Here is a 26,133-nt window from a genome sequence, read left to right as displayed (position 1 = left end):
ACATTTAGACAGGTGTCACGTTCATTATTTCAGTCTTACTTATTGAGCGCTTACTGTGTGCAGAGCACTGGACTAAGCGCTTGGAAAGTACAAGTCGACAATTTATAGAGACAGTCCCTACCCAACGACAGGCTCACAGTGTAGAAGGGGAAGACAGACAACAAAACAAAACATTTAGACAAATGTAGAAATCGTTAGAATAAATAGAATTATAGCTATATGCACATCCTTGTCACACAGCTGATAAGCGGCGGAGCAGGGGTAGAACCCATGACCTCTGACCCCCAAGCCCGTGCTCTTTCCACTGAGCCCATTCTGTCTCTTCGAGGGCATCCAAGTAGTAATGGGGGTAATATACAAGCTACTTGCACCCCTCTATCTGAAGCAGCATGGCCTAGTGGATAGTATGGCCCTGAGAGCCCGAAGGACCTGGGTTCTAATCCCTCCTCTGCCCATGTCTGCTGTGTGACCTTGGGCAAATCAGTTCTCTTCTCTGGGCCTCAGTTCCCTCATCAGTGAAATGGGGATGAAGACTGAGCCCCGTGTGGGACAGGGACCGTGTCCGAACTGATTAGCTTGTATCTACTTCTTTTAGACTGTGAGCCCACTGTTCATTCATTCATTCAATCGTATTTATTGAGCGCTTACTGTGTGCAGAGCACTGGACTAAGCGCTTGGGAGGTACAAGTTGGCAACATCTAGAGACGGTCCCTACCCAACAGCGGGCTCACAGTCTAGAGGGGGGAGACGGACAACAAAATAAAACGTATTAACAAAATAAAATAAATAGAATATGTTCAAATAAACTAGAGTAATAAATGTGTACAAACATATATACATTTAATATACATATATACATTTAATCAAGTTAATTAAGTTGTCCAAGGTGGGGCTCACAGTCTCCACCCCATTTAATATACATATATACATTTAATCAAGCTCATTCATTCATTCATTCAATCGTAGGGACTGTCTCTATATGTTGCTTACTTGTACTTCCCAAGCGCTTAGTACAGTGCTCTGCACACAGTAAGTGCTCAATAAATATGATTGATTGATTGATCTACTCCAGCACTTAGTACAGTGCCTGGCATGCAATAAGCACTTAACAAATACCATTATTATCATTATTATTATTATTATTATTATTAATTGATTGAGAAACAGCCTGGAAAGAGCATGGCCCTCGGAGTCAAAAGACCTGAGTTCTAATCCCAGCTCCCCTTCTTGCTTGCTACTATGTGTCCCTTGGCAAATTACCTAATTTTTCTGTGCCACGGTTTCCCCACCTGAAAATAGGAATTAAATACTTGCTCTCCCTTCCTCTTAGACTATGAGTCCTAAGTGGGACAGGGACTGTGTCTTTTCTGAATGTATCGTGGCTCAGTGGAAAGAGCCCGGGCTTTGGAGTCAGAGGTCATGGGTTCAAATCCCAGCTCCTTCAATTGTCAGCTGGGTGACTTTGGGCAAGTCACTTCACTTCTCTGGGCCTCAGTTACCTCATCTGTAAAATGGGGATGAAGACTGTGAGCCCCCCGTGGGACAACCTGATCACCTTGTAACTTCCCCAGCGCTTAGAACAGTGCTTTGCACATAGTAAGTGCTTAATAAAGGCCATTGTTATTATTATTCCCCAGTCAGCACAGTTTGGCACATAGTAGAGCACTGTACTAACCACTTCGGAGACTAGATGTGATCCCTTCACCTCAAGAATCTTAAAATGTTGCGGGCAGACAAAACACTAATGTAGGTTCATTCATTCATTCATTCAATCGTATTTATTGAGCGCTTACTATGTGCAGAGCACTGTACTAAGCACTTGAAAAGTACAATTCCGCAATGGGCAAGAAATGTATCTGCTAATTCTGTTGTGCTGTACTCTGCCAAACGCTTAGTACGTGCTCTGCACATAGTAAAAGCCCAATAAATGTGATTGATTAATTGATTGATCGATGTACGTAAGTGGTTTGGGGAGAAGTTGGGGTGAGTTCCCAAGTGCTCAGTGGATGAGGACTCAAGTGACATAATGGGGGGGGGGGGGGGGGGGGAATAGGATGAGGAGATTAGTCAGGGAAGGCTTCCTAGAGGAGTTTTCTTTTTATCCTAACATCTATTCAGTGAATTCTGTCCTTAGAATCCCACTGTAGATGTAACCTCTCTGGCTTTTTAAAATGATAGACTGCACAAGAAATGGTTTGATAGTGTGGGAATGGAAATGGGTCAGAGGAGCAGTAGATAACACCATAAAGACTGCAGGCCTAGGAGTCAAAGGACTCCGGTTCTAATTCCGCCTCCGCGAATTACCCGCTGTGTGATCTTGGGCAAGTCCCCTGACTTCCCCGTGCTTCATTTTCCTCATTTGTAAAATGTAGATTAAATGCCTGTTCTCCCTCCTGTGAACCCTGTGTGGGATGGGGACCGTGTCCACTCTGATTATCGTGTATCTACCCCAGCATTTAGAATAGTGCTTGGCACATAACGGGTGCTTAGAAAATATCAAAATTATTATTAGGAGAAGCAGCATGGCTCAGTGGAAAGAGCCCGGGCTTTGGAGTCAGAGGTCATGGCCGGCTCCACCAATTGTCAGCTGTGTGACTTGGGCAAGTCACTTCACTTCTCTGTGCCTCAGTTACCTTATCTGTAAAATGGGGATTAAGATGGTGAGCCCCCCGTGGGACAACCTGATCACCTTGTAACTTCCCCAGTGCTTAGAACAGTGCTTTGCACATAGTAAGCGCTTAATAAATGCCATTATTATTATTAAGGATATATTGAAGATGCTTTCCTCCATTCTGTCTCCTGAAAAGATAGAGAAACGTCTCCCACAATGTAGGAAATTCATTCCTCAACCTTTTTGGCTTCATTCTCTCACTCTGCCCCATATTGTTCTTCACTGTCCCTTATTTCCCAACAGGCTCCCAACTTCCCAACAGACAAGTCGTATTCCCAATCAATAGCCTCCTTAAAACTGAGTCCTTACCAACTAGGTAAACTTTTGGTGTTTTGTCTCCTCTAGCTCAGGAGGGGTGATGGGTTTTCTGCCCACTAATGGAGTGATAGAGTTGAGGAAGTACTTACCTTGGTGTTCACCCCTGGCTTGTTGACTGATTCTCACTGAAAAGGGAAGCAACATGGCCTAGTGGTTAGAGCACGGGTCTGGGAGAAGAGTCGGGTTCTAAACCTGGCTCCGCCACTTTGCTGTGTGAGCTTGGGCAAGTCACTTCTTCTCTGTGCCTTGCCTCAGTTACCTCATCTGTAAAATGGGGATTAAGACTGAGCTCCATGTAGGACAGCGGCACGTAATCCCATCCATTCCCCCAATTTTGGGGGGAATAAAAATGTATTTTTCATGTAGAGCAAGCGGTTCCCTCAAGGGTAGGAAGAGTTATTCCCTCTAGACTGTAAGCTTGTTGTGGGCAGGGAATGTGTCTGTTGATTGTTACATTGTGAAGCAATATATGATGATGATGATGATGATGGCATTTATTAAGTGTTTACTATGTGCAAAGCACTGTCCTAAGCACTGGGGGGGGGATACAAGGCGATCAGGTTGTCCCACGTGGGGCTCAAAATCGTCATCCCCATTTTACAGATGAGGTAACTGAGGCCCAGAGAAGTTAAGTGACTTGCCCAAAGTCACCCAGCTGACAAGTGGCGGAGCCGGGATTTGAACCCATGACCACTGACTCCAAAGCCCATGCTCTTTTCCACTGAGCCACGCAGCCTCTCATGTGAAGCAATATATATGAAGCAAGATTGTTATATTGAGAAGCAGCGTGGCTCAGTGGAAAGAGCACGGGCTTTGGAGTCAGAGGTCATGGGTTCAAATCCCGGCTCCGCCAACGGTCAGCTGTGTGACTTTGGGCAAGCCACTTAACTTCTCTGGGTCTCAGTTCCCTCATCTGTAAAATGGGGATTAAGACTGTGACCCCCCCCCCCCCCCCGTGGGACAACCTGATCACCTTGTAACCTCCCCAGTGCTTAGAACAGTGCTTTGCACATAGTAAGCACTTAATAAATGCCATTATTATTATATTGTACTCACCCAAGCGCTTGGTACAGTGCTCTGCCCAAAGTAAGTGTTAAATAAATACGACTGACTGACTGATTGATATCAGAAATGTAGGGATGCAGACTAGAATTGCAAAACTTGCATTTTTGAAGGGTTGTCATAATTCATTGAGTGCCTACTAAATATAAGACCTGGGAGAGTGCTATAGGAATGTGTCCTCTTACCTTTCTCTTCCTTCTCCTTTTTTTCTCATCTTTTCTTCTGCTCCCCTTATTGCTCCACTTAATTTCCCTAGGACTCCTGGGGAACCCCTCCCCCATTTAGGGGTTACAAAGCTTTTGGAAAAAAGAAGGGCAGTTACTTGAGCAACTGTGGTATTTATGAAACTACACCTTTGCTGGGTTTTCTACGGTACTAAAGTGACATTTTACCAGAATTAATTATATGGTACTAACGTGAAATTTTACCAGAATTCATTTGGGATCTGTTAAGGTTATTAGCATTGCTGTTTGTTTCCCGCCGAATGATAAGTAGGAGCGGAATTCGAGGATCCTGATTTTGTGCATCCTGTGTAGACCTCCTCCTGTCACATTCATTCATTCATTGAATCGTATTTATTGAGCGCTTACTGTGTGCAGAGCACTGTACTAAGCGCTTGGGAAGGACAAGTTGGCGACGTATAGAGACGGTCCCTACCCAACAGTGGGCAAACAGTCACATGTAATCTGGTGATTCTGGGAAGACAGTCTCTCCTCCAAAGCAGGTTGTTATGGTGGCACCTCTGCCAGCCCTGGAGCTGAGTTTGGAAAATGGGGGGTGAGGGAGAATCCTGCAGGGGGTTGGAGGGAGAGTTGGGAATTGTTCAGGAAAGCCTTCCTCCAGACCAGCCCCCCAGCAGCCCAGTGGACTGCTCCAGAGAGTAGTGGTTTTGTTGAGCAAGACAAAAATCCTGCCCAACTGATGCCACACTGGTTAAAGCCCAAGGCGGCACCTCTGCCAGCCCTGGAGCTGAGTTTGGAAAATGGGGTGTGAGGGAGAATCCTGCTGGGGGTTGGAGGGAGAGTCGGGAATTGGTCAGGAAAGCCTTCCTCCAGACCACCTCGCCACCAACCAGCCCAGTGAACTGCTCCAGAGAGTAGTGGTTTTGTTGAGCAAGACAAAAATCCTGCCCAACTGATGCCACACTGGTTAAAACCCAAGGCGGCACCTCTGCCAGCCCTGGAGCTGAGTTTGGAAAATGGGGGGTGAGGGAGAATCCTGCAGGGGGTTGGAGGGAGAGTCGGGAATTGGTCAGGAAAGCCTTCCTCCAGACCACCTCGCCACCAACCAGCCCAGTGGACTGCTCCAGAGAGTAGTGGTTTTGTCGAGCAACACAAAAATCCTGCCCAACTGATGCCACACTGGTTAAAGCCCAAGGGGTGGGAGGGAGGGGGTCTTCCCAGCAGGGCGTCCCCCACCAGCCCATTCTGCACCCGATCCTACCGCACAGGACCCCAGCCAGAACTCAGGCTGGAATGGGGCAAGGAACTGATGCTTCAAGAGGAAACTCTCCGAACCTGAAAGGAACAAGGGAGCCAGAGGGCCCTGCCCTTCCCCTCTCCCCACTCCCCGCCTCCAGCCCCAGATGTGCGTGTGGAGACGGTAAAGAAATGAGGCAGAAATCCACGAGGGTGGCAGCGCGCTGTGGAGCTCCCCTGGGGAGATGATTTATTGGCTTTCCATCGGACGGCAGTGATGGAGGGCCTCCGCGAAGCTGTCGGCGTGGGCTCGGATGGGCCGCGGCGTGGGATCCAGTGGCCTCCTGCAGCCGGGAGCTGCTTTCTGCCCGGGCTCCAAGTCTGTCGGGGCGAGAGAGGTCAGAGAAGCATGACCGAAAGGGAGGTCGAGGCCCTGCTCAGCTCACGGGCTCAGAGTGCAATTTTGAAAACCAACACGGAGGCCGATCAAAGTCTATGGGAACGGGTGCCCTCAGCAATGTCCAAGGGGGCTAGGGCTGGGGGGTTCGTCATCATCATCGTCATCATCATCAATCGTATTTATTGAGCGCTTACTATGTGCAGAGCACTGTACTAAGCGCTTGGGAAGTACAAATTGGCAACATATAGAGACAGTCCCTACCCAACAGTGGGCTCACAGTCTAAAAGGGGGAGACAAAGAACAAAACCAAACATACTAACAAAATAAAATAAATAGAATAGATAGGTACAAATAAAATAAATAAATATATAAATAGAGTAAAAAATATGGACAAACATATATACATATATACAGGTGCTGTGGGGAAGGGAAGGAGGTAAGATGGGGGGGATGGAGAGCTGCTATGTCCGGCTGCTGTGTGCCGAGGGTCAGCAATGGAAGGAAATAGTAATGTCGGTATTTGTTAAGCGCTTATTATGTGCCAAGCACTGTTCTAAGCGCTGGGGTAGGTACAAGGCGATCAGGTTGTCCCACGTGGGGCTCACAGTCTTCATCCCCATTTTACAGATGAGGGAACTGAGGCCCAGAGAAGGGAAGTGACTTGCCCAAGGTCACACAGCTGACAAGCGCTGGAGCCGGGATTAGAACCCATGACCTCTGACTCCAAAGCCCGGGCTCTTTCCACTGAGCCACGCTGTGGCCTAGTGAGTAGATCATAGGCCTGGGACTCAGAAGGGCTTGGGTTCTAATCCTGACTATGCCATTTGTCTGCTTCTAATAATAATAATATTGATGGCATTTATTAAGCGCTTACTATGTGCAAAGCACTGTTCTGAGCGCTGGGGAGGTTACAAGGTGATCAGGTTGTCCCACGTGGGGCTCACAGTCTTAATCCCCATTTTCCAGATGAGGTAACTGAGGCACAGAGAAGTGAAGTGACTTGCCCAAAGTCACCCAGCTGACCATTGGCGGAGCCGGGATTTGGACTCATGACCTCTGACTCCAAAGCTCGGGCTCTTTCCACTGAACCACGCTGCTTCTAGACTGTGAGCCCACTGTTGGGTAGGGACCGTCTCTATATGTTGCCGACTTGTACTTCCCAAGCGGTTAGTACAGTGCTCTGCACACAGTAAGCGCTCAATAAATACGATTGAATGAATGAATGAATGCTGGAAAAAAGTGATTCCATGGTTATAGAGTGTTTGCAAACATGTGAAAGAAGCGACGTGGCTCTCAGTGGAAAGATCACGGGCTTGGGAGTCAGAGGTCATGGGTTCTAATCCCCTCTCTGCCATTTGTCAGCTGTGTGACTTTGGGCGAGTCACTTAACTTCTCTGTGCCTCAGTTACCTCATCTGTAAAATGGGGATTAAGATTGTGAGCCCCACGTGGGACAGCCTGATTACCTTGTATCCCCCCAGTGCTTTGAACGGTGCTTGGCACATAGTAAGCGCTTAATAAATACCATCATTATTACCACGCAACCCTCCTTGGCTCCTCCAGGAGGCCTTCCCAGACTGAGCCCCTTCTTTCCTCTCCCCCTCATCCCCCTCTCCATCCCCCCATCTTACCTCCTTCCCTTCCCCACAGCACCTGTATATATGTATATATGGTTGTACATATTTATTACTCTATTTATTTATTTATTTATTTATTTATTTATTTATTTATTTATTTATTTTACTTGTACATTTCTATCCTACTTATTTTATTTTGTTGGTATGTTTGGTTCTGTTCTCTGTCTCCCCCTTTTAGACTGTGAGCCCACTGTTGGGTAGGGACTGTCTCTATGTGATGCCAATTTGTACTTCCCAAGCGCTTAGTACAGTGCTCTGCACATAGTAAGCGCTCAATGAATACGATTGATTGATTGATTGATTGGCTCCAGAAAGCATACACAAACTGGGTCTACTGGATATACTGGACAGTTTTGCAGTAAGGAGGCACTCCATAAACAGCACAATAATGTAAGGGGAGATATGACAGGAGAGAACTCTGGCAGCCGAGATCTCCTTTTAGGCATGTCTGATCCTCTTTTTGCTACCTGATGAGCCTTATCCCCTGTCTACTGTTTTCTCTAGAAACAGGAAATCCGGAAAAAAAATTCTTATTTCCACTCTCCAGTTCATCTCAACTGGATACTTTCAGGATCCTTCCAAGAACACCAAATCCTTCAGATCATGACCCTTTCTTTCTACACGGCTCTGCCCAGGACACTGACATATGGGATTATTTTCACTGAGCTGTTCAGTCACCTGACAGAACCGTGCGCTTAGTACAGTGCTCTGCCCACAGTAAGCGCTCAATAAATACGATTGAATGAATGAATGTGACCAAACTCACTCTCCGACTTGGTCCAAATTAGAGCCCCACTCTGGGTGTGGAAACCACAAAGGATTGCACAGATTCCCATTTCAGAGGACGTTCTTCAGGTTCTGAGGCTGCCGACTCAGAGAAGCAGCGTGGCTCGGTGGAAAGAGCACGGGCTTTGGAGTCAGTGGTCATGGGTCTGCCAATTGTCAGCTGTGTGACTTTGGGCAAGTCACTTAACTTCTCTGGGCCTCAGTTCCCTCATCTGTAAAATGGGGATTGACTGTGAGCCCGCTGTGGGACAACCTGATCACCTTGTAGCCTCCCCAGTGCTTAGAACAGTGCTTTACACATAGTAAGCACTTAGCAAATACCATTATTATTATTATTATTATTATTGTAGTGCCAGGAACGGATCAATTTGCTCGAAAGAGAAATTTGGGAAACTGAGCCCCAGCGTATTTCTAGACTGTGAGTCCATTGTTGAGTAGGGATTGTCTCTGTTGCCGAATTGTACTTTCCAAGGCCTTCTCGACTGTGAGCCCGCTGTTGGGTAGGGACCGTCTCTATATGTTGCCAACTTGTACTTCCCAAGTGCTTAGTACAGTGCTCTGCACACAGTAAGCGCTCAATAAATACGGTTGAATGAATTAATACAGGGCTCTGCACACAGTAAGTGCTCAATAAATGCAGTTGAATGAATTAATACAGGGCACTGCACACGGTAAGTGCTCAATAAATATGACTGAATGTCCCTAGCAGAGTGGTGTCCAATTCCTAGACTCCCCATGGTTTTTATGTGACCTGAGCCTTTCCTTAGTTTCATCAGGAGGAGGGTATGAAGACCATGCAGAACCATCATGGTAGTAATAATAATAATAATAATAATGGTATTTATTAAGCACTTACTATGTGCCAGGCAGTGTACTAAGCTCTGGGGTGAATACAAGATAATTGGGTTGGACACAGTCCCTGTCCCACATGGGGCCCCATCTTCCACCGCATGAGAGAATCTCATTTCTCCTTTGTAAGATAATAATAATAATAATAATAATAATAATAATAATGGCATTTTATTAAGCACTTTCTATGTGCAAAGTACAGTTCTAAGCACTGGGGAGGTTACAAGGTTACAAGGTTATGGAGAAGCATCGTGGCTCAGTGGAAAAAGCCTGGGCTTTGGAGTCAGAGGTCATGGGTTCAAATCCCGGCTCTGCCACTTGTCAGCTGTGTGACTTTGGGCAAGTCACTTCACTTCTCTGCGCCTCAGTTCCCTCATCTGTAAAATGGGAATGAAGACTGTGAGCCCCATGAGGGACAACCTGATCACTTTGTAACCTCCCCAGCGCTTAGAACAGTGCTTTGCACATAGTAAGCGCTTAATAAATGCCATTACTATTATTATTATTATTACAAGGTGATCAGGTTGTCCCATGGGGGGCTCACAGTCTTCATCCCCATTTTACAGATGAGGGAACTGAGGCCCAGAAAAGTGGTCATCATCATCATCAATCGTATTTATTGAGCGCTTACTATGTGCAGAGCACTGTACTAAGCTCTTGGGAAGCACAAATTGGCAACATATAGAGACAGTCCCTACCCAACAGTGGGCTTACAGTCTAAAAGGGGAAGACAGAGAACAAAACCAAACATACTAACAAAATGAAATAAATAGAATAGATATGTACAAGTAAAATAAATATAGAGTAATAAATATGTACAAACATATATACATATATACAGGTGCTGTGGGGAAGGGAAGGAGGTAAGAAGGGGGGGAAGGAGGGGGGAGGGGGGGATGGAGGGGATGAAGTGACTTGACCAAGGTCACACAGCAGACATGCGGCAGAGCCGGGATTAGAACCCAGGTCCTTCTGACTCCCAGAAGTGTGCTCTATTCACTACACCATGCTGCTTCTCTGCTTCTGCACTAATGGGGAGAAGGGTTCAGGCGCCAGTGGAGAGTATAGAAATGCCCCAGGAGAACTCCTGAAGAATGGGGTGGGCACATTTAATGGGGTGCCTAACGCCTGCCCCCCGTTTCTGATACTTCCAGTCTACGCAACATACCTACAGCAGAAGGCAAGTCTCCTTTTCACATGTGTGGCCCACCTCAGTTTCAATCTGAAAATAAAGTCAAAAATCCCCATTAAGATTGGTAATCTCACCGCATTTAAGCACAGGGGTGAAAGGCCTCCTCCAGGAGGCCTTCCCAGACTGAGCCCCTTCCTTCCTCTCCCCCTCGCCCCCCTCCCCATCCCCCCCATCTTACCTCCTTCCCTTCCCCACAGCACCTGTATATATGTATATATGTTTGTACATATTTATTACTCTATTTATTTATTTATTCTACTTGTACATATCTATTCTATTTATTTTATTTTGTTAGTATGTTTGGTTTCGCTCTCTGTCTCCCCCTTTTAGACTGTGAGCCCACTGTTGGGTAGGGACTGTCTCTATATGTTGCCAATTTGTACTTCCCAAGCGCTTAGTACAATGCTCTGCACATAGTAAGTGCTCAATAAATACGATTGATGATGATGATGTTGATGAAATCCTGTTTTATAGGAAGCAATCTGTCAGTCAGTCCATCAGTCGCATTTATTGAGCGCTTACTGTGTGCAGAGCACTGTACTAAGCACTTGGGAGAGTACAACAGAACAACAAACAGATGAATTATCTGCCCACAACGAGCTTACAGTCTAGAGGGGGAGGCAGATGTTATGTTTGGTTTTGTTCTCTGTCTCCCCCTTTTAGACTGTGAGCCCACTGTTGGGTAGGGACTGTCTCTATATGTTGCCATCTTGGACTTCCCAAGCGCTTAGTACAATGCTCTGCACACAGTAAGCGCTCAATAAATACGATTGATGATGATGATGATGATGGAAATAAATTACAGGGTGTAATTTCACATTCACATTAAAAGGACCATGAATAGCGACTTCATGCCCCCAACCTTACTCTTGATCATGGACTTGATTATCATTATTCATTCAGTCGTATTTATTGAGCGCTTACTGTGTGCAGAGCACTGTACTAAGCGCTTGGGAAGTACAAGTCGGCAACATATAGAGACAGTCCCTACCCAACGACGGTATCATAAGTCACGATCCAGTCTGTAACCATGAAAACTAATATCTAATATTGCCCCGCTGGGCACGAAAGCCATGAATATTCTTGTACCTAACAATAATAACAATAACTGTGGCATTTGTTAAGTACTTGCTGTGTGCTAGGCACTGTATTAAACGCTGAGGTGGATACAAGTGGATCGGGCTGGAAACAGTCCCTGGCTCATGTGGGGCTCACGGCCTCAATCCCCATTTTACAGATGAGGTAACTGAGGCCCAGAGAAGTGAAGTGATTTGCTCATGGTCGCACAGCAGACAAGTGGAGGAGCCAGGATTAGAACCCACAACCTGGGTTCTCAGGGTCGTCTCACCGTTGAGAGCCTGATCTCTCTTCCTCCCTTCAAAGCCCTACTGAGAGCTCACCTCCTCCAAGAGGCCTTCCCAGACTGAGCCCCCTTTTTCCTCTCCTCCTCCCCATGCCCCCCGCCCTACCTCCTTCCCCTCCCCACAGCACCTGTATATATGTTTGGACAGATTTATTTATTTTACCTGTACATATTTACTATTCTATTTATTTTAATGGTAGCATTTATTAAGCGCTTACTACATGCAAAGCACTGTTCTAAGCGCTGGAGAGGTTACAAGGTGATCAGGTTGCCCCACAGGGGGCTCACAGTCTTAATCCCCATTTTACAGATGAGGGAACTGAGGCCCAGAGAAGTGAAGTGACTTGCCCAAAGTCACACCTGGCTATCGGCAGAGCAGGGATTTGAACCCATGACCTCTGACTCCAAAGCCCGGGCTCTTTCCACTGAGCCACGCTGCTTCTCTGTGCATTTTGCTTTAATTCTGTTTGTTCTGACAACTTGACACCCGTCCACATGTTTTGTTTTGTTGTCTGTCTCCCCCTTCTAGACTGTAAGCCTGTTGTTGGGTAGGGACCGTCTCTATACGTTGCCAATTTGGACTTCCCAAGTGCTTAGTACAGTGCTCTGCACACAATAAGCGCTCAATAAACCCCCGTGGGACAACCTGATCACAGCATGGCTCTGTGGAAAGAGCCTGGGCTTGGGAGTCAGAGGTCATGGGTTCTAATCCCGACTCCGCCACGTGTCTGGTGTGTGATCTTGGGCAAGTCACTTCATTTCTCTGAGCCTCAGTGACCTCATTTGTAAAATGGGGATGAAGACTGTGAGCCCCATGTGGGGCAACCTGATCACCTTGTATCCCCCACAGCGCTAAGCACTTAACCAACGTCATTATTATTATTATTATTATTATTATTATTATTATTATTATTATTATTATTATTATAAAATGTAAGTAGGGGTTCTGCCTGGCGTTCACACCCAGCAAATGGAAATAGGAACCTTGATTTTTGCGGGTCTAAGAAAGAGCACAGGCCTGGGAGTAAGCATCCTAATTCCTGCTCCACCACTTGTCTGCTGTGTGACCTTGGACAAGTCACTTCACTTCTCTGAGCCTCAGTGACCTGATTTGTAAAATGGGGATGAAGATTGTGAGCCCCATGTGGGACAACCTGATCACCTTGTATCCCCCACAGCGCTAAGCGCTTAACCAACGTCATTATTATTATTATTATTATTATTATTATTATTATTATTATTATTATAAAATGTAAGTAGGGGTTCTGCCTGGCGTTCACACCCAGCAAATGGAAATAGGAACCTTGATTTTTGCGGGTCTAAGAAAGAGCACAGGCCTGGGAGTAAGCATCCCAATTCCTGCTCCACCACTTGTCTGCTGTGTGACCTCGGACAAGTCACTTCACTTCTCTGAGCCTCAGTGACCTGATTTGTAAAATGGGGATGAAGATTGTGAGCCCCATGTGGGGCAACCTGATCACCTTGTATCCCCCACAGCGCTAAGCGCTTAACCAACGTCATTATTATTATTATTATTATTATTATTGTAAAATGTAAGTAGGGGTTCTGCCTGGCGTTCACACCCAGCAAATGGAAATAGGAACCTTGATTTTTGCGGGTCTAAGAAAGAGCACAGGCCTGGGAGTAAGCATCCTAATTCCTGCTCCACCACTTGTCAGCTGTGTGACCTCGGACAAGTCACTTCATTTCTCTGAGCCTCAGTGACCTCATTTGTAAAATGGGGATGAAGACTGTGAGCCCCATGTGGGACAACCTGATCACCTTGTATCCCCCACAGCGCTAAGCGCTTAACCAACATCATTATTATTATTATTATTATTATTATTATAAAATGTAAGTAGGGGTTCTGCCTGGCGTTCACACCCAGCAAATGGAAATAGGAACCTTGATTTTTGCGGGTCTAAGAAAGAGTACAGGCCTGGGAGTAAACATCCTAATTCCTGCTCCACCACTTGTCTGCTGTGTGATCTCGGACAAGTCACTTCACTTCTCTGAGCCTCAGTGACCTCATTTGTTAAATGGGGATGGAGACTGTGAGCCCCATGTGAGGCAACCTGATCACCTTGTATCCCCCACAGCGCTAAGCGCTTAACCAATGCTATTATTATTATTATTACTATTATTATTATTATAATTATTATTATTATTATTATAAAATGTAAGTAGGGGTTCTACCTGGCGTTCACACCCAGCAAACGGAAATAGGAACCTTGATTTTTGCGGGTCTAAGAAAGAGCACAGGCCTGGGAGTAAGCATCCTAATTCCTGCTCCACCACTTGTCAGCTGTGTGACCTCGGACAAGTCACTTCACTTCTCTGAGCCTCAGTGACCTCATTTGTAAAATGGGGATGAAGACTGTGAGCCCCATGTGGGGCAACCTGATCACCTTGTATCCCCCACAGCGCTAAGCGCTTAACCAACGTCATTATTATTATTATTATTATTATTATTATTATAAAATGTAAGTAGGGGTTCTGCCTGGCGTTCACACCCAGCAAATGGAAATAGGAACCTTGATTTTTGCGGGTCTAAGAAAGAGCACAGGCCTGGGAGTAAGCATCCTAATTCCTGCTCCACCACTTGTCTGCTGTGTGACCTCGGACAAGTCACTTCACTTCTCTGAGCCTCAGTGACCTCATTTGTAAAATGGGGATGACGATTGTGAGCCCCATGTGGGACAACCTGATCACCTTGTATCCCCCACAGCGCTAAGCGCTTAACCAACGCTATTATTATTATTATTATTATTATTTTATTATTATTATTATAAAATGTAAGTAGGGGTTCTGCCTGGCTTTCACACCCAGCAAATGGAAATAGGAACCTTGATTTTTGCGGGTCTAAGAAAGAGCACAGGCTTGGGAGTAAGCATCATCATCATCATCAATCGTATTTATTGAGCGCTTACTATGTGCAGAGCACTGTACTAAGCGCTTGGGAAGTACAAATTGGCAACATATAGAGACAGTCCCTACCCAACAGTGGGCTCACAGTCTAAAAGCATCCTAATTCCTGCTCCACCACTTGTCTGCTGTGTGACCTCGGACAAGTCACTTCACTTCTCTGTACCTCAGTTACTTCACCTGTACAATGGGGATAAAGACCATGAGTCCTAAGTGGGACAGGGACTGTGTTCAACCTGATTAACTTGTAACTACCCCAGCGCTTAGTACAGGGCATGGCACATAGTAAGCGCTTAACAAAACCATAAACACCAAACCCTAGGTGGGAGGAAAGGATCGATGGTTCGATCTCAAGCCCACCCACACAGAGCCCTCCTGGAGGGCGCGGACCCTCGCAAAAAAGTGGGCGAAGCGCTAGAAGCAGTGGAAAGAGCCCGGGCTTTGGAGTCAGAGGTCATGGGTTCTAATCCCAACTCCACCAATTGTCAGCTGTGTGACTTTGGGCAGGGCACTTAATCAATCAATCAATCAATCAATCGTATTTATTGAGCGCTTACTATGTGCAGAGCACTGTACTAAGCGCTTGGGAAGTACAAATTGGCAACACATAGAGACAGTCCCTACCCAACAGTGGGCTCACAGTCTAAAAGGGGGAGACAGAGAACAGAACCAAACATACCAACAAAATAAAATAAATAGGATAGAAATGTACAAGTGAAATAAATAAATAAATAAATAGAGTAATAAATATGTACAACCATATATACATATATACAGGTGCTGTGGGGAAGGGCCACTTAACTTCTCTGGGCCTCAGCTACCTCATCTGTAAAATGGGGATGAAGACTGCGAGCCCCCCGTGGGACAGCCTGCTCACCTTGTAACCGCCCCAGCGCTTAGAACAGTGCTTTGCACATAGAAAGCGCTTAATAAACGCCATCATTGTTATTATTATTATTACCTGGGTGCTACAGTAGCGCGGAGGGGCGTTGGAAATGCAGCAGGTGGAGGCGAAAGTTGCCCTCTGCTCCACCAGTTCCTTGATGGTCTCGGGCGAAGCGTCTGGCTTCTGCTGACTGAACTTCCCTGTCAGCCTGCGAGGGAGACACAATTCAATAAACCAATGGTATTTATTGAGCGCTTGCTGGGTGCAGAACACTGTACTAAACGCTTGGGAGAGTACACTACGACAGCGTTTGGTAGGCACCTTCTCTGCCAACGGTGAGCTTACCATCTATGAGAAGCAGCGTGGCTCAGTGGAAAGAGCCCGGGCTTTGGAGTCAGAGGTCATGGGTTCAATTCCCAGCTACTCCGATTGTCAGCTGGGTGGCTTTGAGCAAGTCACTTAATTTCTCTGGGCCTCAGTGACCTCATCTGTAAAATGGGGATGAAGACTGTGAGCCCCTCGTGAGACAGCCTGATCACCTTGTAACCTCCCCAGCACTTAGAATAGTGCTTTGCACATAGTAAGTGCTTAATAAATGCCATCATTATTATTATTATCTAGAGGAGGAGAGAGATGTTAAAATATAAGCTTGTTATGGGCAGGAAATATGTCCGCTAATTCTGGTGTACTGTACTCTCCCAAGCGCTTAGTACAGCGCTCTGCCCATAGGAAGCGCTCAATAAGTATGATTGATTGATAAATAAATCCCGGATTTCTGCATAATAATAATAATAATAAATGTGGTATTTGTTGAGCACTTAATAACGATGGTATTTGTTAAGCGCTTACTATGTGCAAAGCACTGTTCTAGGCGCTGGGGGGGGGGGGTACAAGGTGATCAGGTTGTCCCGCGTGGGGCTCACAGTCTTCGTCCCCATTTTACAGATAAGGTAACTGAGGCACAGAGAAGTTAAGTGGCTTGACCAAAGTCATACAGCTGACAAGTGGCAGAGCCGGAATTCAAACCCATGACCTCTGACTCCCAAGCCCATAATAATACTAATAATGATAGCATTTATTAGGCGCTTACTATGTGCAAAGCACTGTTCTAAGCACTGGGGAGGTTACAAGGTGATGAGGTTGTCCAACAGGGGGCTCACAGTCTTCGTCCCCATTTTACAGATGAGGTAACAGAGGCACAGAGAAGTGAAGTGGCTTTCTCAAAGTCATACAGCTGACACGTGGCAGAGCCGGGATTCGAATCCATGACCTCTGACTCCCAAGCCCAGGCTCTTTCCACTGAGCCACGCTGCCCCTCTGGCTTGTTATGTGCCAGGTACTGTTCTAAGCGCTAGGATGGATACAAGAAAATCGGGTTGGACACAGTCCCGTCCCACTTGGGGCTCACAATCTAAATCCCCATTTTGCAGATGCAGGAACTGAGGCCCAGAGAAGTTAAGTTCATTCAATCATATTTATTGAGCGCTTACTGTGTGCAGAGCACCGTACTAAGCGCTTGGGAAGTACAAGTCGGCAACATCTAGAGATGTGACTTGCCCAAGGTCACACAGCAGTGAAGTGGTGGAGCTGGGATTAGAACCCATGACCTTCCAACTCCCAAGCCCGTTCTGCGTCCACTACGCCATGCTGCATTTGATAAATACGGTCGATGAAATGATTTTATGGACACTTACCCTTTCTTGTACTCGGTAAACGTGAGCTCGGAATAACCTCCACACAGTTCCTTCTCCTTGGCTAAGTAGACAGCCATCTCCTGCTTCATCTGGGACCTCTGTAACACATCGGGAGTGACAATCACATCTGTTATATTGTCAGATCGAAATCACCCAATCGCTTATTGATTCATTCTTTCATTCATTCAATTCAATCGTATCTATTGAGCGCTTACTGGGTGCAGAGCACTGGACTAAGCGCTTGGGAAGTCCAAGTTGACAACATCTAGGGACGGTCCCTACCCAACAGCGGGCTCACAGTCTAGAAGGGGGAGACAGAGAACAAAACAAAACATATTAACAAAATAAAATAAAATAAATACGTATAAATAAAATAGAGTAATAAATCTGTACAAACATATATGCAGGTACTGTGGGGAGGGGAAGGAGGTAAGACATGGGGGGATGAGGAGGGGGAAGGAGGGGGCTCAGTGTGGGAAGGCCTCCTGGAGGAGGTGAGCTCTCAGTAGGGCCTTGAAGGGAGGAAGAGAGCTAGCTTGGTGGATGTGCGCAGGGGGGAGTAAGCATTCAATAAATTCATTCATTCATTCATTCATTCATTCAATCGTATTTATTGAGCGCTTACTGTGTGCAGAGCACTGGACTAAGTCCAAGTTGGCAACATATAGAGACGGTCCCTACCCGACAGCGGGCTCACAGTCTAGAAGGGGGAGACAGACAACAAAACATATTAACAAAATGAAGCAGATAGAATAGTCAATATGTCCAAGTAAAATAAATAGAGTAATAAATCTGTCCAAATACATATAAATACGATCGATTGATTGACTGACCGATTCCCACGAGGGCAGGGCCTCTGCCACAGATTCCCACTTTAGCTCTGACTGCCAAGGGAACGTATGTGGGAGCGTGAGGACGGACGGTCCTTCTGACAGAGTTTGAAGGAAACTGAGACTTTTAGACTGTGAGCCCACTGTTGGGTAGGGACTGTCTCTATATGTTGCCAATTTGTACTTCCCAAGCGCTTAGTACAGTGCTCTGCACACAGTAAGCGCTCAATAAATACGATTGATGATGATGATGATGAGACGATGTTTTTTTATGGTATTTGTTGAGCGCTTGTACTTCCCAAGCACTTAGTACAGCGCTCTGCACACAGGAAGTGCTCAATAAATACGACTGAATGAATGAATGTGCCAAGCGCTGCACTAAGCGCTGAGGTAGATAGAAGCTGATACGATTGGACACAGTCCACGTCCCACATGGGACTCACAGTCTTAATCCCCATTTTACAGATGAGGTCACAGGCGCTGAGAAGTGAAGTGACTTGGCCAAGGTCACACAACGGACAAGTGGCCGAGCCGGGATTAGAACCCAGGTCCTCCTGACGCGCAGGCCCGGGCTCTAACCATTAAGCCACGCTGCTTCTCTGTGCTGCTGCTGTTCTTACCGTCATCATCATCATCATCAATCGTATTTATTGAGCGCTTACTATGCGCAGAGCACTGGACTAAGCGCTTGGGAAGTACAAATTGGCAACACATAGAGACAGTCCCTACCCAACAGTGGGCTCACAGTCTAAAAGAGGGAGACAGAGAACAAAACCAAACATACTAACAAAATAAAATAAATAGAATAGATATGTACAAATAAATTAAATAAATAAATAGAGTAAAAAAATATGTACAAACATATATACATATATACAGGTGCTGTGGGGAAGGGAGGGAGGTAAGATGGGGGGATGGAGAGGGGGACGAGGGGGAGAGGAAGGAAGGGGCTCAGTCTGGGAAGGCCTCCTGGAGGAGGTGAGCATAACATACCATGACATTCAGGCACGTGTGTGGGTCTTCGCCACTACAGCAGCCACTGACAGCTTTCAAAATCCCATCCAGGATTTTGCTCAGGAATACCACGGGAACGTGAGCATACCTCTGACCTATTTCAAAGATGTACCTGGAAGGAAGGGCGAAAAAGAGAGCTGGGCTGAAACATACACATATGGGTACACCCACGCATGAATTCTATTAGCACGGAATCAGGAAAAAAAAAATATTTTGAAGTAATAATAATAATAATAATAATGATGGCATTTATTAAGCGCTTACTATGTGCAAAGCACTGTTCTAAGCGCTGGGGAGGTTACAAGGTGATCAGGTTGTCCCACGGGGGGCTCACAGTCTTCATCCCCATTTTACAGATGAGGTAACTGAGGCACAGAGAAGTTAAGTGACTTGCCCAAAGTCACACAGCTGACAATTGGCGGAGCCGGGATTTGAACCCATGACCTCTGACTCCAATGCCTTTAAGTACTTTAATGCCCTGGAGGAATGATTTCTAATTGTTTACTTTTAGAGAAGCAGCGTGGCAAAGTGGAAAGAGCCCGGGCTTTGGAGTCAGAGGTCAGGGGTTCAAATCCCAGCTCCGCCACTTGTCAGCTGTGTGACTTTGGGCAAATCACTTCACTTCTCCGTGTCTCAGTTCCCTCATCTGTAAAATGGGGATGAAGACTGTGGGTCCCACATGGGGCAACCTGATCACCTTGTAACCTCTCTAGTGCTTAGAGCAGTGTTTTGCACATAGTAAGCGCTTAATAAATGCCACTATTAGTAGTAGTAGTAGTATTAGAGAGGGAGACAGACATTTATATAAATAAATAAATTACAGATGTGGACATAAGTGCCATGGGGTTGGGAGGGGGGTGAATAAAGGGAGCAAGTCAGGTGACGCAGAAGAGGAAAGGAGGGTTTAGCCAGCGAAGGCCTCTTAGAGGAGATCAATCAATCAATCAATCAATCGTATTTATTGAGCGCTTACTGTGTGCAGAGCACTGTACTAAGCGCTTGGGAAGTACAAGTTGGCAACATATAGAGACAGTCCCTACCCAACAGTGGGCTCACAGTCTTAAAGGGGAGACAGAGAACAAAACCAAACATACTAACAAAATCAAATGATACAAACATATACATATACACAGGTGCTGTGGGGAAGGGAAGGAGGTAAGATGGGGGGATGGAGAGGGGGACGAGGGGGAAGGGGGGAGTAAAAGCTTGTGAAGTAACCTGTCCAAGGTCACACAGCAGACAAGTGGTTGCCTAGTGACTAGAGCATGGGCCTTGGGAGTCAAAAGGACCTGGGTTCTAATCCTGCCTCCACCACTCATCTGTTATGTGACCTTAGGGAAGTCTCTTCACTTCTCTGTGCCTCAGTTACCTCATCTGTAAAATAAGGATTTAGACTGTGAGCCCTTTGAGGGACAGGGAACTTTATCTAACCCAATGTACTTAGTACAGTGCCTGGCACATAGTAAATGCAATACCACAATTATTATTATTATTATTATTAAGCGGCAGAGTCTGGATCAGAATGCAGGCCCGTGCTCTATCCACAAGGCCACGTTGTTTCTACTGTTATAATTCCACCATCCAGGTAGAGACCCCAACAAATTTCAGTCAGAAATGTTTTCACGGGGCCTACAAGCAGGGGCTTTTCCCTGAGAAATACGATGTCAGCGTCGTGCAGGGTTTATAGCAGACTTTCCATTTCTATTCACGTCTTTACTCTGAAGTTTGAGTTTTCAGCCTGCTGCTAGCCTGTGGACGTGCCCAGGACCAGTGGGTTAACAAATCCACTGTTTCGTTATTGCGTAGTAAGTGTCCAGGTCTACAACAATGTCCTCCTTGTCAGGGTCAAGCATATTCTGTAACTCTTCAAGGCCACTGTCCTCTGAAGCCCGACTGGTGGTGAGCCTCAGATAATCTACTATTACCGTCACGGCCACTTTCCCTGGATAAGAGGAGACAAACATCAGATGGTCAGCGTGGTCCTAGTGGATAGAACACAAGCCTGGAAGTCAGAAAGACCTGGGTTTCTAATCCAAGTTCTGCTACTTGTCTGCCATGTGGCCTTGGGTACGCCATTTCACTTCTCTGAGCCTCAGTTGCCTCATCTGTAAAATGGGGATTAGGAGTGTGAGCCCCATGTGGGATGGGGACTGCGTCCAACCTGATTAGCTTGTACCTTCCCCAGCGCTTAGGACGGTGCTTGGCACATAGCGTTTAACAAGTACCATAATTATTATTAGTTAGGAATCACGATCTTTGTCCTCAAGGAGCTTACTACCTGACATTCATTCATGCATTCACTCATTTGTACTTACGGAGGGCTTACTGTGTGCAGGTAATAATAATAAAAATGATGGCATTTACTGAGTGCTTACTATGTGCAAGGCACTGTTCTAAGCGCTGGGGAGCTTACAAGGTGATCAAGTTGTCCCACAGGGGGCTTGCAGTCTTAATCTCCATTTTACAGATGAGGGAATTGAGGCACAGAGAAGTGAAGTGACTTGCCCTAAATCACACAGCTGACAATTGGTGGAGCCGGGATTGTCTGACTCCAAAGCCCAGGCTCTTTCCACTGAGCCGCACTGCTTCTCTGTACTGTACTACACGCTTGGGAAAGTACAACACAACAATAAACGGTGACATTCCCTGCCCACACGAGCTTATAGTCTAGAGACTAGCTTGCAGTCTAGAGGAAACAGTCTTGACGGGCAATAGATCAGTGTTACGGATATCGATCAAGGTCCTGGGCTTTGAAGGCTCCCACAGAAAAAAATTGTGTCAGGTGGTCAATCAATCAATCAGTCGTATTTATTGAGCGCTTACTGTGTGCAGAGCACTGTGCTAAGTGCTTGGGAAGTACAAGTTGGCAACATATAGAGACAGTCCCTACCCAACAGTGGGCTCACAGTCTAAAAGAGGGAGACAGAGAACAAAACCAAACATACTAACAAAATAAAATAAATAGAATAGATATGTACAAGTAAAATAAATCAATAAATAAATAGAGTAATAAATATGTACAAACATATATACATATATACAGGTGGTGGGGGTAGGGAGAAGGTAACAGCAGGAAGGAAGTCTGAAAAAAACATTTAAAGGTTAAGATTCTCAACCAGTTATTCCCACACTCCTGAAAGATGACATATGGTCTGGGGAGAGCATATGATCATCCTGCTCGTACTTCCCAAGCGCTTAGTACAGCGCTCTGCACACAGTAAGAGCTCAATAAATACGATTGACTGATCCTGAAATTACGGGAATGGGAAATAGCAACAGAAACAACTAGAGTCAGCTCAGTTCTTCCAGAACACACGCTTCAGTTGGAAGGGGGTGAGGGAAGTGGGGAACGTTCTTCCGACCCCACGCGTCCGCCCGGATCGAACGGGATGCCATGTTGGGGGAAGCGGCTGGACACAGGCCCTTGGAATGCCCTCCCTCTGCCCATCCGCCAAGCTAGCTCTCTTCCTCCCTTCAAGGCCCTGCTGAGAGCTCACCTCCTCCGGAAGGCCTTCCCACACTCAGCCCCTTCCTTCCTCTCCCCCTCGTCCCCCTCTCCATCCCCCCCATCTTACCTCCTTCGCTTCCCCACAGCACCTGTATATATGTATATATGTTTGTACATATTTATTACTCTATTTATTTATTCTACTTGTACATACCTATTCTATTTATTTTATTTTGTTAGTATGTTTGGTTTTGTTCTCTGTCTCCCCATTTTAGACTGTGAGCCCACTGTTGGGTAGGGACTGTCTCTATATGTTGCCAATTTGTACTTCCCAAGCGCTTAGTACAGTGCTGTGCACATAGTAAGCGCTCAATAAATACGATTGATGATGATGATGATCTGTTACGGTGAGCGTGTTCGCGCTAGCGCATTTTCCTCAACACGGAAGGTCCGCAAGAGCCCAGCTGTCATGTTCTAGGAGGACTGAGTGTGTTTCTCCAGCCCACGAAGGACTTGATCACTGGGGTTCTTGTGAGTCGTCGACCGAATCCTCCATTATCCACCCCCAAACACATCGCTTCACTCCCCTCTCCTCAGATGGCATGAGACTTCCATCAGCCCCTTCTCCAACCCAGGGAAAAAAAATCAACCGACATCCAAGTGAGGCATCCTGTATACTGTGTGCAGAGCACTGGACTTATTTCCAGAGAAAGCTTGTTTAAAGTGCCATTTTTTTTTAATGGCGTTTATTAAGCGCTTACTATGTGCAGAGCACTGTTCTAAGCGCTGGGGAAGTTACAAGGTGATCAGGTTGTCCCATGTGGGGCTCACAGTCTTAATCCCCATTTTACAGATGAGGGAACTGAGGCCCAGAGAAGCCATTAATACGGGCTTCCCCTCCCTCTGCCCCCTTCCCCTCCCCACAGCACTTGTGCACATTTGTACATATTTTGTTAATGATGTGTATAGGCCTATAATTCTATTTATCTATTTTGATGGTATTGACACCCGTCTACGGAGAAGCAGCGTGGCTCCGTGGAAGGAGCCCGAGGACATGGGTTCAAATCCCGGCTCCGCCAGTTGTCCGCTGTGTGACTTTGGGCAAGTCACTTCACTTTTCTGGGCCTCAGTTACCTCATCTGTAAAATGGGGATTGAGACTTTGAGCCCCACGTGGGACAACCTGATCACCTTGTAGTCCCCCAGCGCTTAGAGCAGTGCTTGGCACATTGTAAGCGCTTAACAAATACCATCATTATTATTATTATTTTTATGTGTTCTGTTTTGTTATCTGTCTCCCCCTTCTAGACTGTGAGCCCGTTGTTGGATAGGGACTGTCTCTGTTGCCGAATTATACTTTTCCAAACGTTTAGTACAGTGCTCTGCACACAGTAAGTGCTCAATAAATATGATTGAATGAATGAATGAACCTGTAAAGAGCAAGGGTTTTGGAGTCGGAGGTCATGGGTTCAAATCCCGGCTCCACCAGTTGTCAGCTGTGTGACTTTGGGCAAGTCACTTAACTTCTCTGGGCCTCAGTTCCCTCATCTGTAAAATGGAGATTAAGACTGTGAGCCCCACATGGGACAACCTGATCACCTTGTAACCTCCCCAGCGCTTAGAACAGTGATTTGCACATAGTAAGCGCTTAATAAATGCCATTATTATTATTATTATTATTATTATTATATATGTTTGTGCATATTTATTACTCTATTTATTTATTTATTTATTTTACTTGTACATATTTATTCTATTTATTTTATTTTGTTAATATGTTTTGTTTTGTTGTCTTTCTCCCCCTTCTAGACTGTGAGCCTGCTATTGGGTAGGGACCTGTCTCTAGATGTTGCCAACTTGGACTTCTCAAGCGCTTAGTCCAGTGCTCTGCACACAGTAAGCGCTCAATAAATGCGATTGAATGAATGAATGAATGAATGAATTGTTTAACATCAATCCAACAACCACACAAGTGTATTGATTAAACGCCACTGTGTGCAGAGCAGTGTTCTAAGCACTTGAGAGAGTACAACACAACAGAGTTGGTAGACATGTTCCCTGCTCACAACGAGTTTATGGTCTAGAGGGGGAGACAGACATTAATATTAATAAACAATTTATAATGTATCATGTATAGATACACGCATAAATGTTATGAGGCCAAGGGTGGGGCAAAGTCTTACCATTTTTTAATAAACCGTGAAATTGCTTTTGTTGGTTGACACTAATAATAATGATGATGGTATTTGTTAAGCGCTTACTATGTGTCAAGCGCTGTTCTAAGCGCTGGGCTAGATACAAGCAAATTGGGTTGGACACAGGCTCTGCCCCGCATGGGGTTCTCACAGTCTTCATCCCCATTTTACAGATGAGGTAACTGAGGCACAGAGAAGTGGAGTGACTTGCCCAAGATTACACAGTAGACAAGTGGCGGAGCCAGGATTAGAATACAGATCCTCTTGTCTCCCAGGCCAGTGCTCTAACCACTAGACCATGCTGCTTCCCAGAAAGCCCTAGTAGCCCCTTCATCCCGCACTGATGAAAACAGGCCTATGTTCAGTGGCTATATTTATATATATACATATATATAATAATGGCATTTATTAAGTGCTTACTATGTGCAAAGCACCGTTCTAAGTGCTGGAGAGGATACAAGGTGATCAGGTGGTCCCACATGGGGCTCGCAGTCTTAATCCCCATTTTACAGATGAGGTAACAGGCACAGAGAAGTTAAGTGATTTGCCCAAAGTCACACAGCTGACAATTGGTGGAGCAGGATATGAACCCATGACCTCTGACTCCAAACCCCGTGCTCTTTCCACTGAGCCACACTGCTTCTCTCTCTCTCTCTCTCTCTCTCTCTCTCTCTCTCTCTCTCTCTCTCTCTCTCTCTCTCTTTGGTATTTGCTAAGCGCCTACTGCCTGTCAGGCACTGTACTAAGGGCTGGGACAGATACAAGCTAATCAGAGAAGCAGCGTGGCTCAGAGGAAAGAGCACGGGCTTGGGAGTCAGAGGTCATGGGTTCTAATCCCGGCTCCGCCACTTACCGGCTGTATGACTTTGGGCAAGTCACTTAACCTCACTGTGCCTGAGTTCCCTCATCTGTAAAATGGGGATTAAGATTGTGAGCCCCACGTGGGACAACCTGATCACCTTGTATCCCCCCAGCGCTTAGAACAGTGCTTTGCACATAATAAGCGCTTAACAAATACCATCATTATTATTATTATTAATCAGGTTGGATCCAATCCATGACCCACCTGGGACTCCCAGTTTTCATCCTCATTTTATCAGAGAGGGAATTGAGATCCAGAGAAGTGAGGTGATTGGCCCAAGGTCACACAGCAGACAAGTGGCGGAGCATGATTAGAACCCAGGTCCTTCAAAGGAGGACAAGATGAACTTACTTATCCAGAGCGCTGGGGTTTTCCGTGCTGCACATGTCTTCGTTGGTGGGGCGGGGCAGGTCTGCCATTTTGGGAGGCTTGGCCGGAGGCGTGGAAAAAATGCACAGGAAGATGTCCATGGGTGTATTTTCTTGACAACAGCCCTTGATTCGTGAATCTTTTGTGGATAATCGATCGCAGGTTTTCACCACGTATTCTGGTAACTAGGAAGGAAAGTGGCAGTGAGACTCCCCT

General features: G+C 46.0%; 1 protein-coding gene across 1 annotated transcript in view; it reads right to left on the bottom strand.

The window, feature by feature from the left end:
- Positions 1 to 5,683: 5,683 nt before the first annotated feature.
- The window catches only part of GC (GC vitamin D binding protein), a 41,364-nt gene continuing 20,914 nt past the window's right edge, over positions 5,684 to 26,133 (bottom strand). The window contains 6 exon segments of the mRNA XM_038758780.1: positions 5,684 to 5,850; positions 10,309 to 10,362; positions 15,582 to 15,714; positions 17,201 to 17,298; positions 19,024 to 19,156; positions 25,900 to 26,102. Coding sequence (XP_038614708.1) covers positions 10,309 to 10,362; positions 15,582 to 15,714; positions 17,201 to 17,298; positions 19,024 to 19,156; positions 25,900 to 26,102 — 621 coding nt within the window. The 3' untranslated portion in view covers positions 5,684 to 5,850.

Source organism: Tachyglossus aculeatus, chromosome 17 (assembly GCF_015852505.1).
Source record: "Tachyglossus aculeatus isolate mTacAcu1 chromosome 17, mTacAcu1.pri, whole genome shotgun sequence".
Classification (NCBI taxonomy): Eukaryota; Metazoa; Chordata; class Mammalia; order Monotremata; family Tachyglossidae; genus Tachyglossus; species Tachyglossus aculeatus.
The sequence above is the reverse complement of the archived record's forward strand: the minus strand, read 5'-3'. Positions and strand labels throughout refer to the sequence as shown.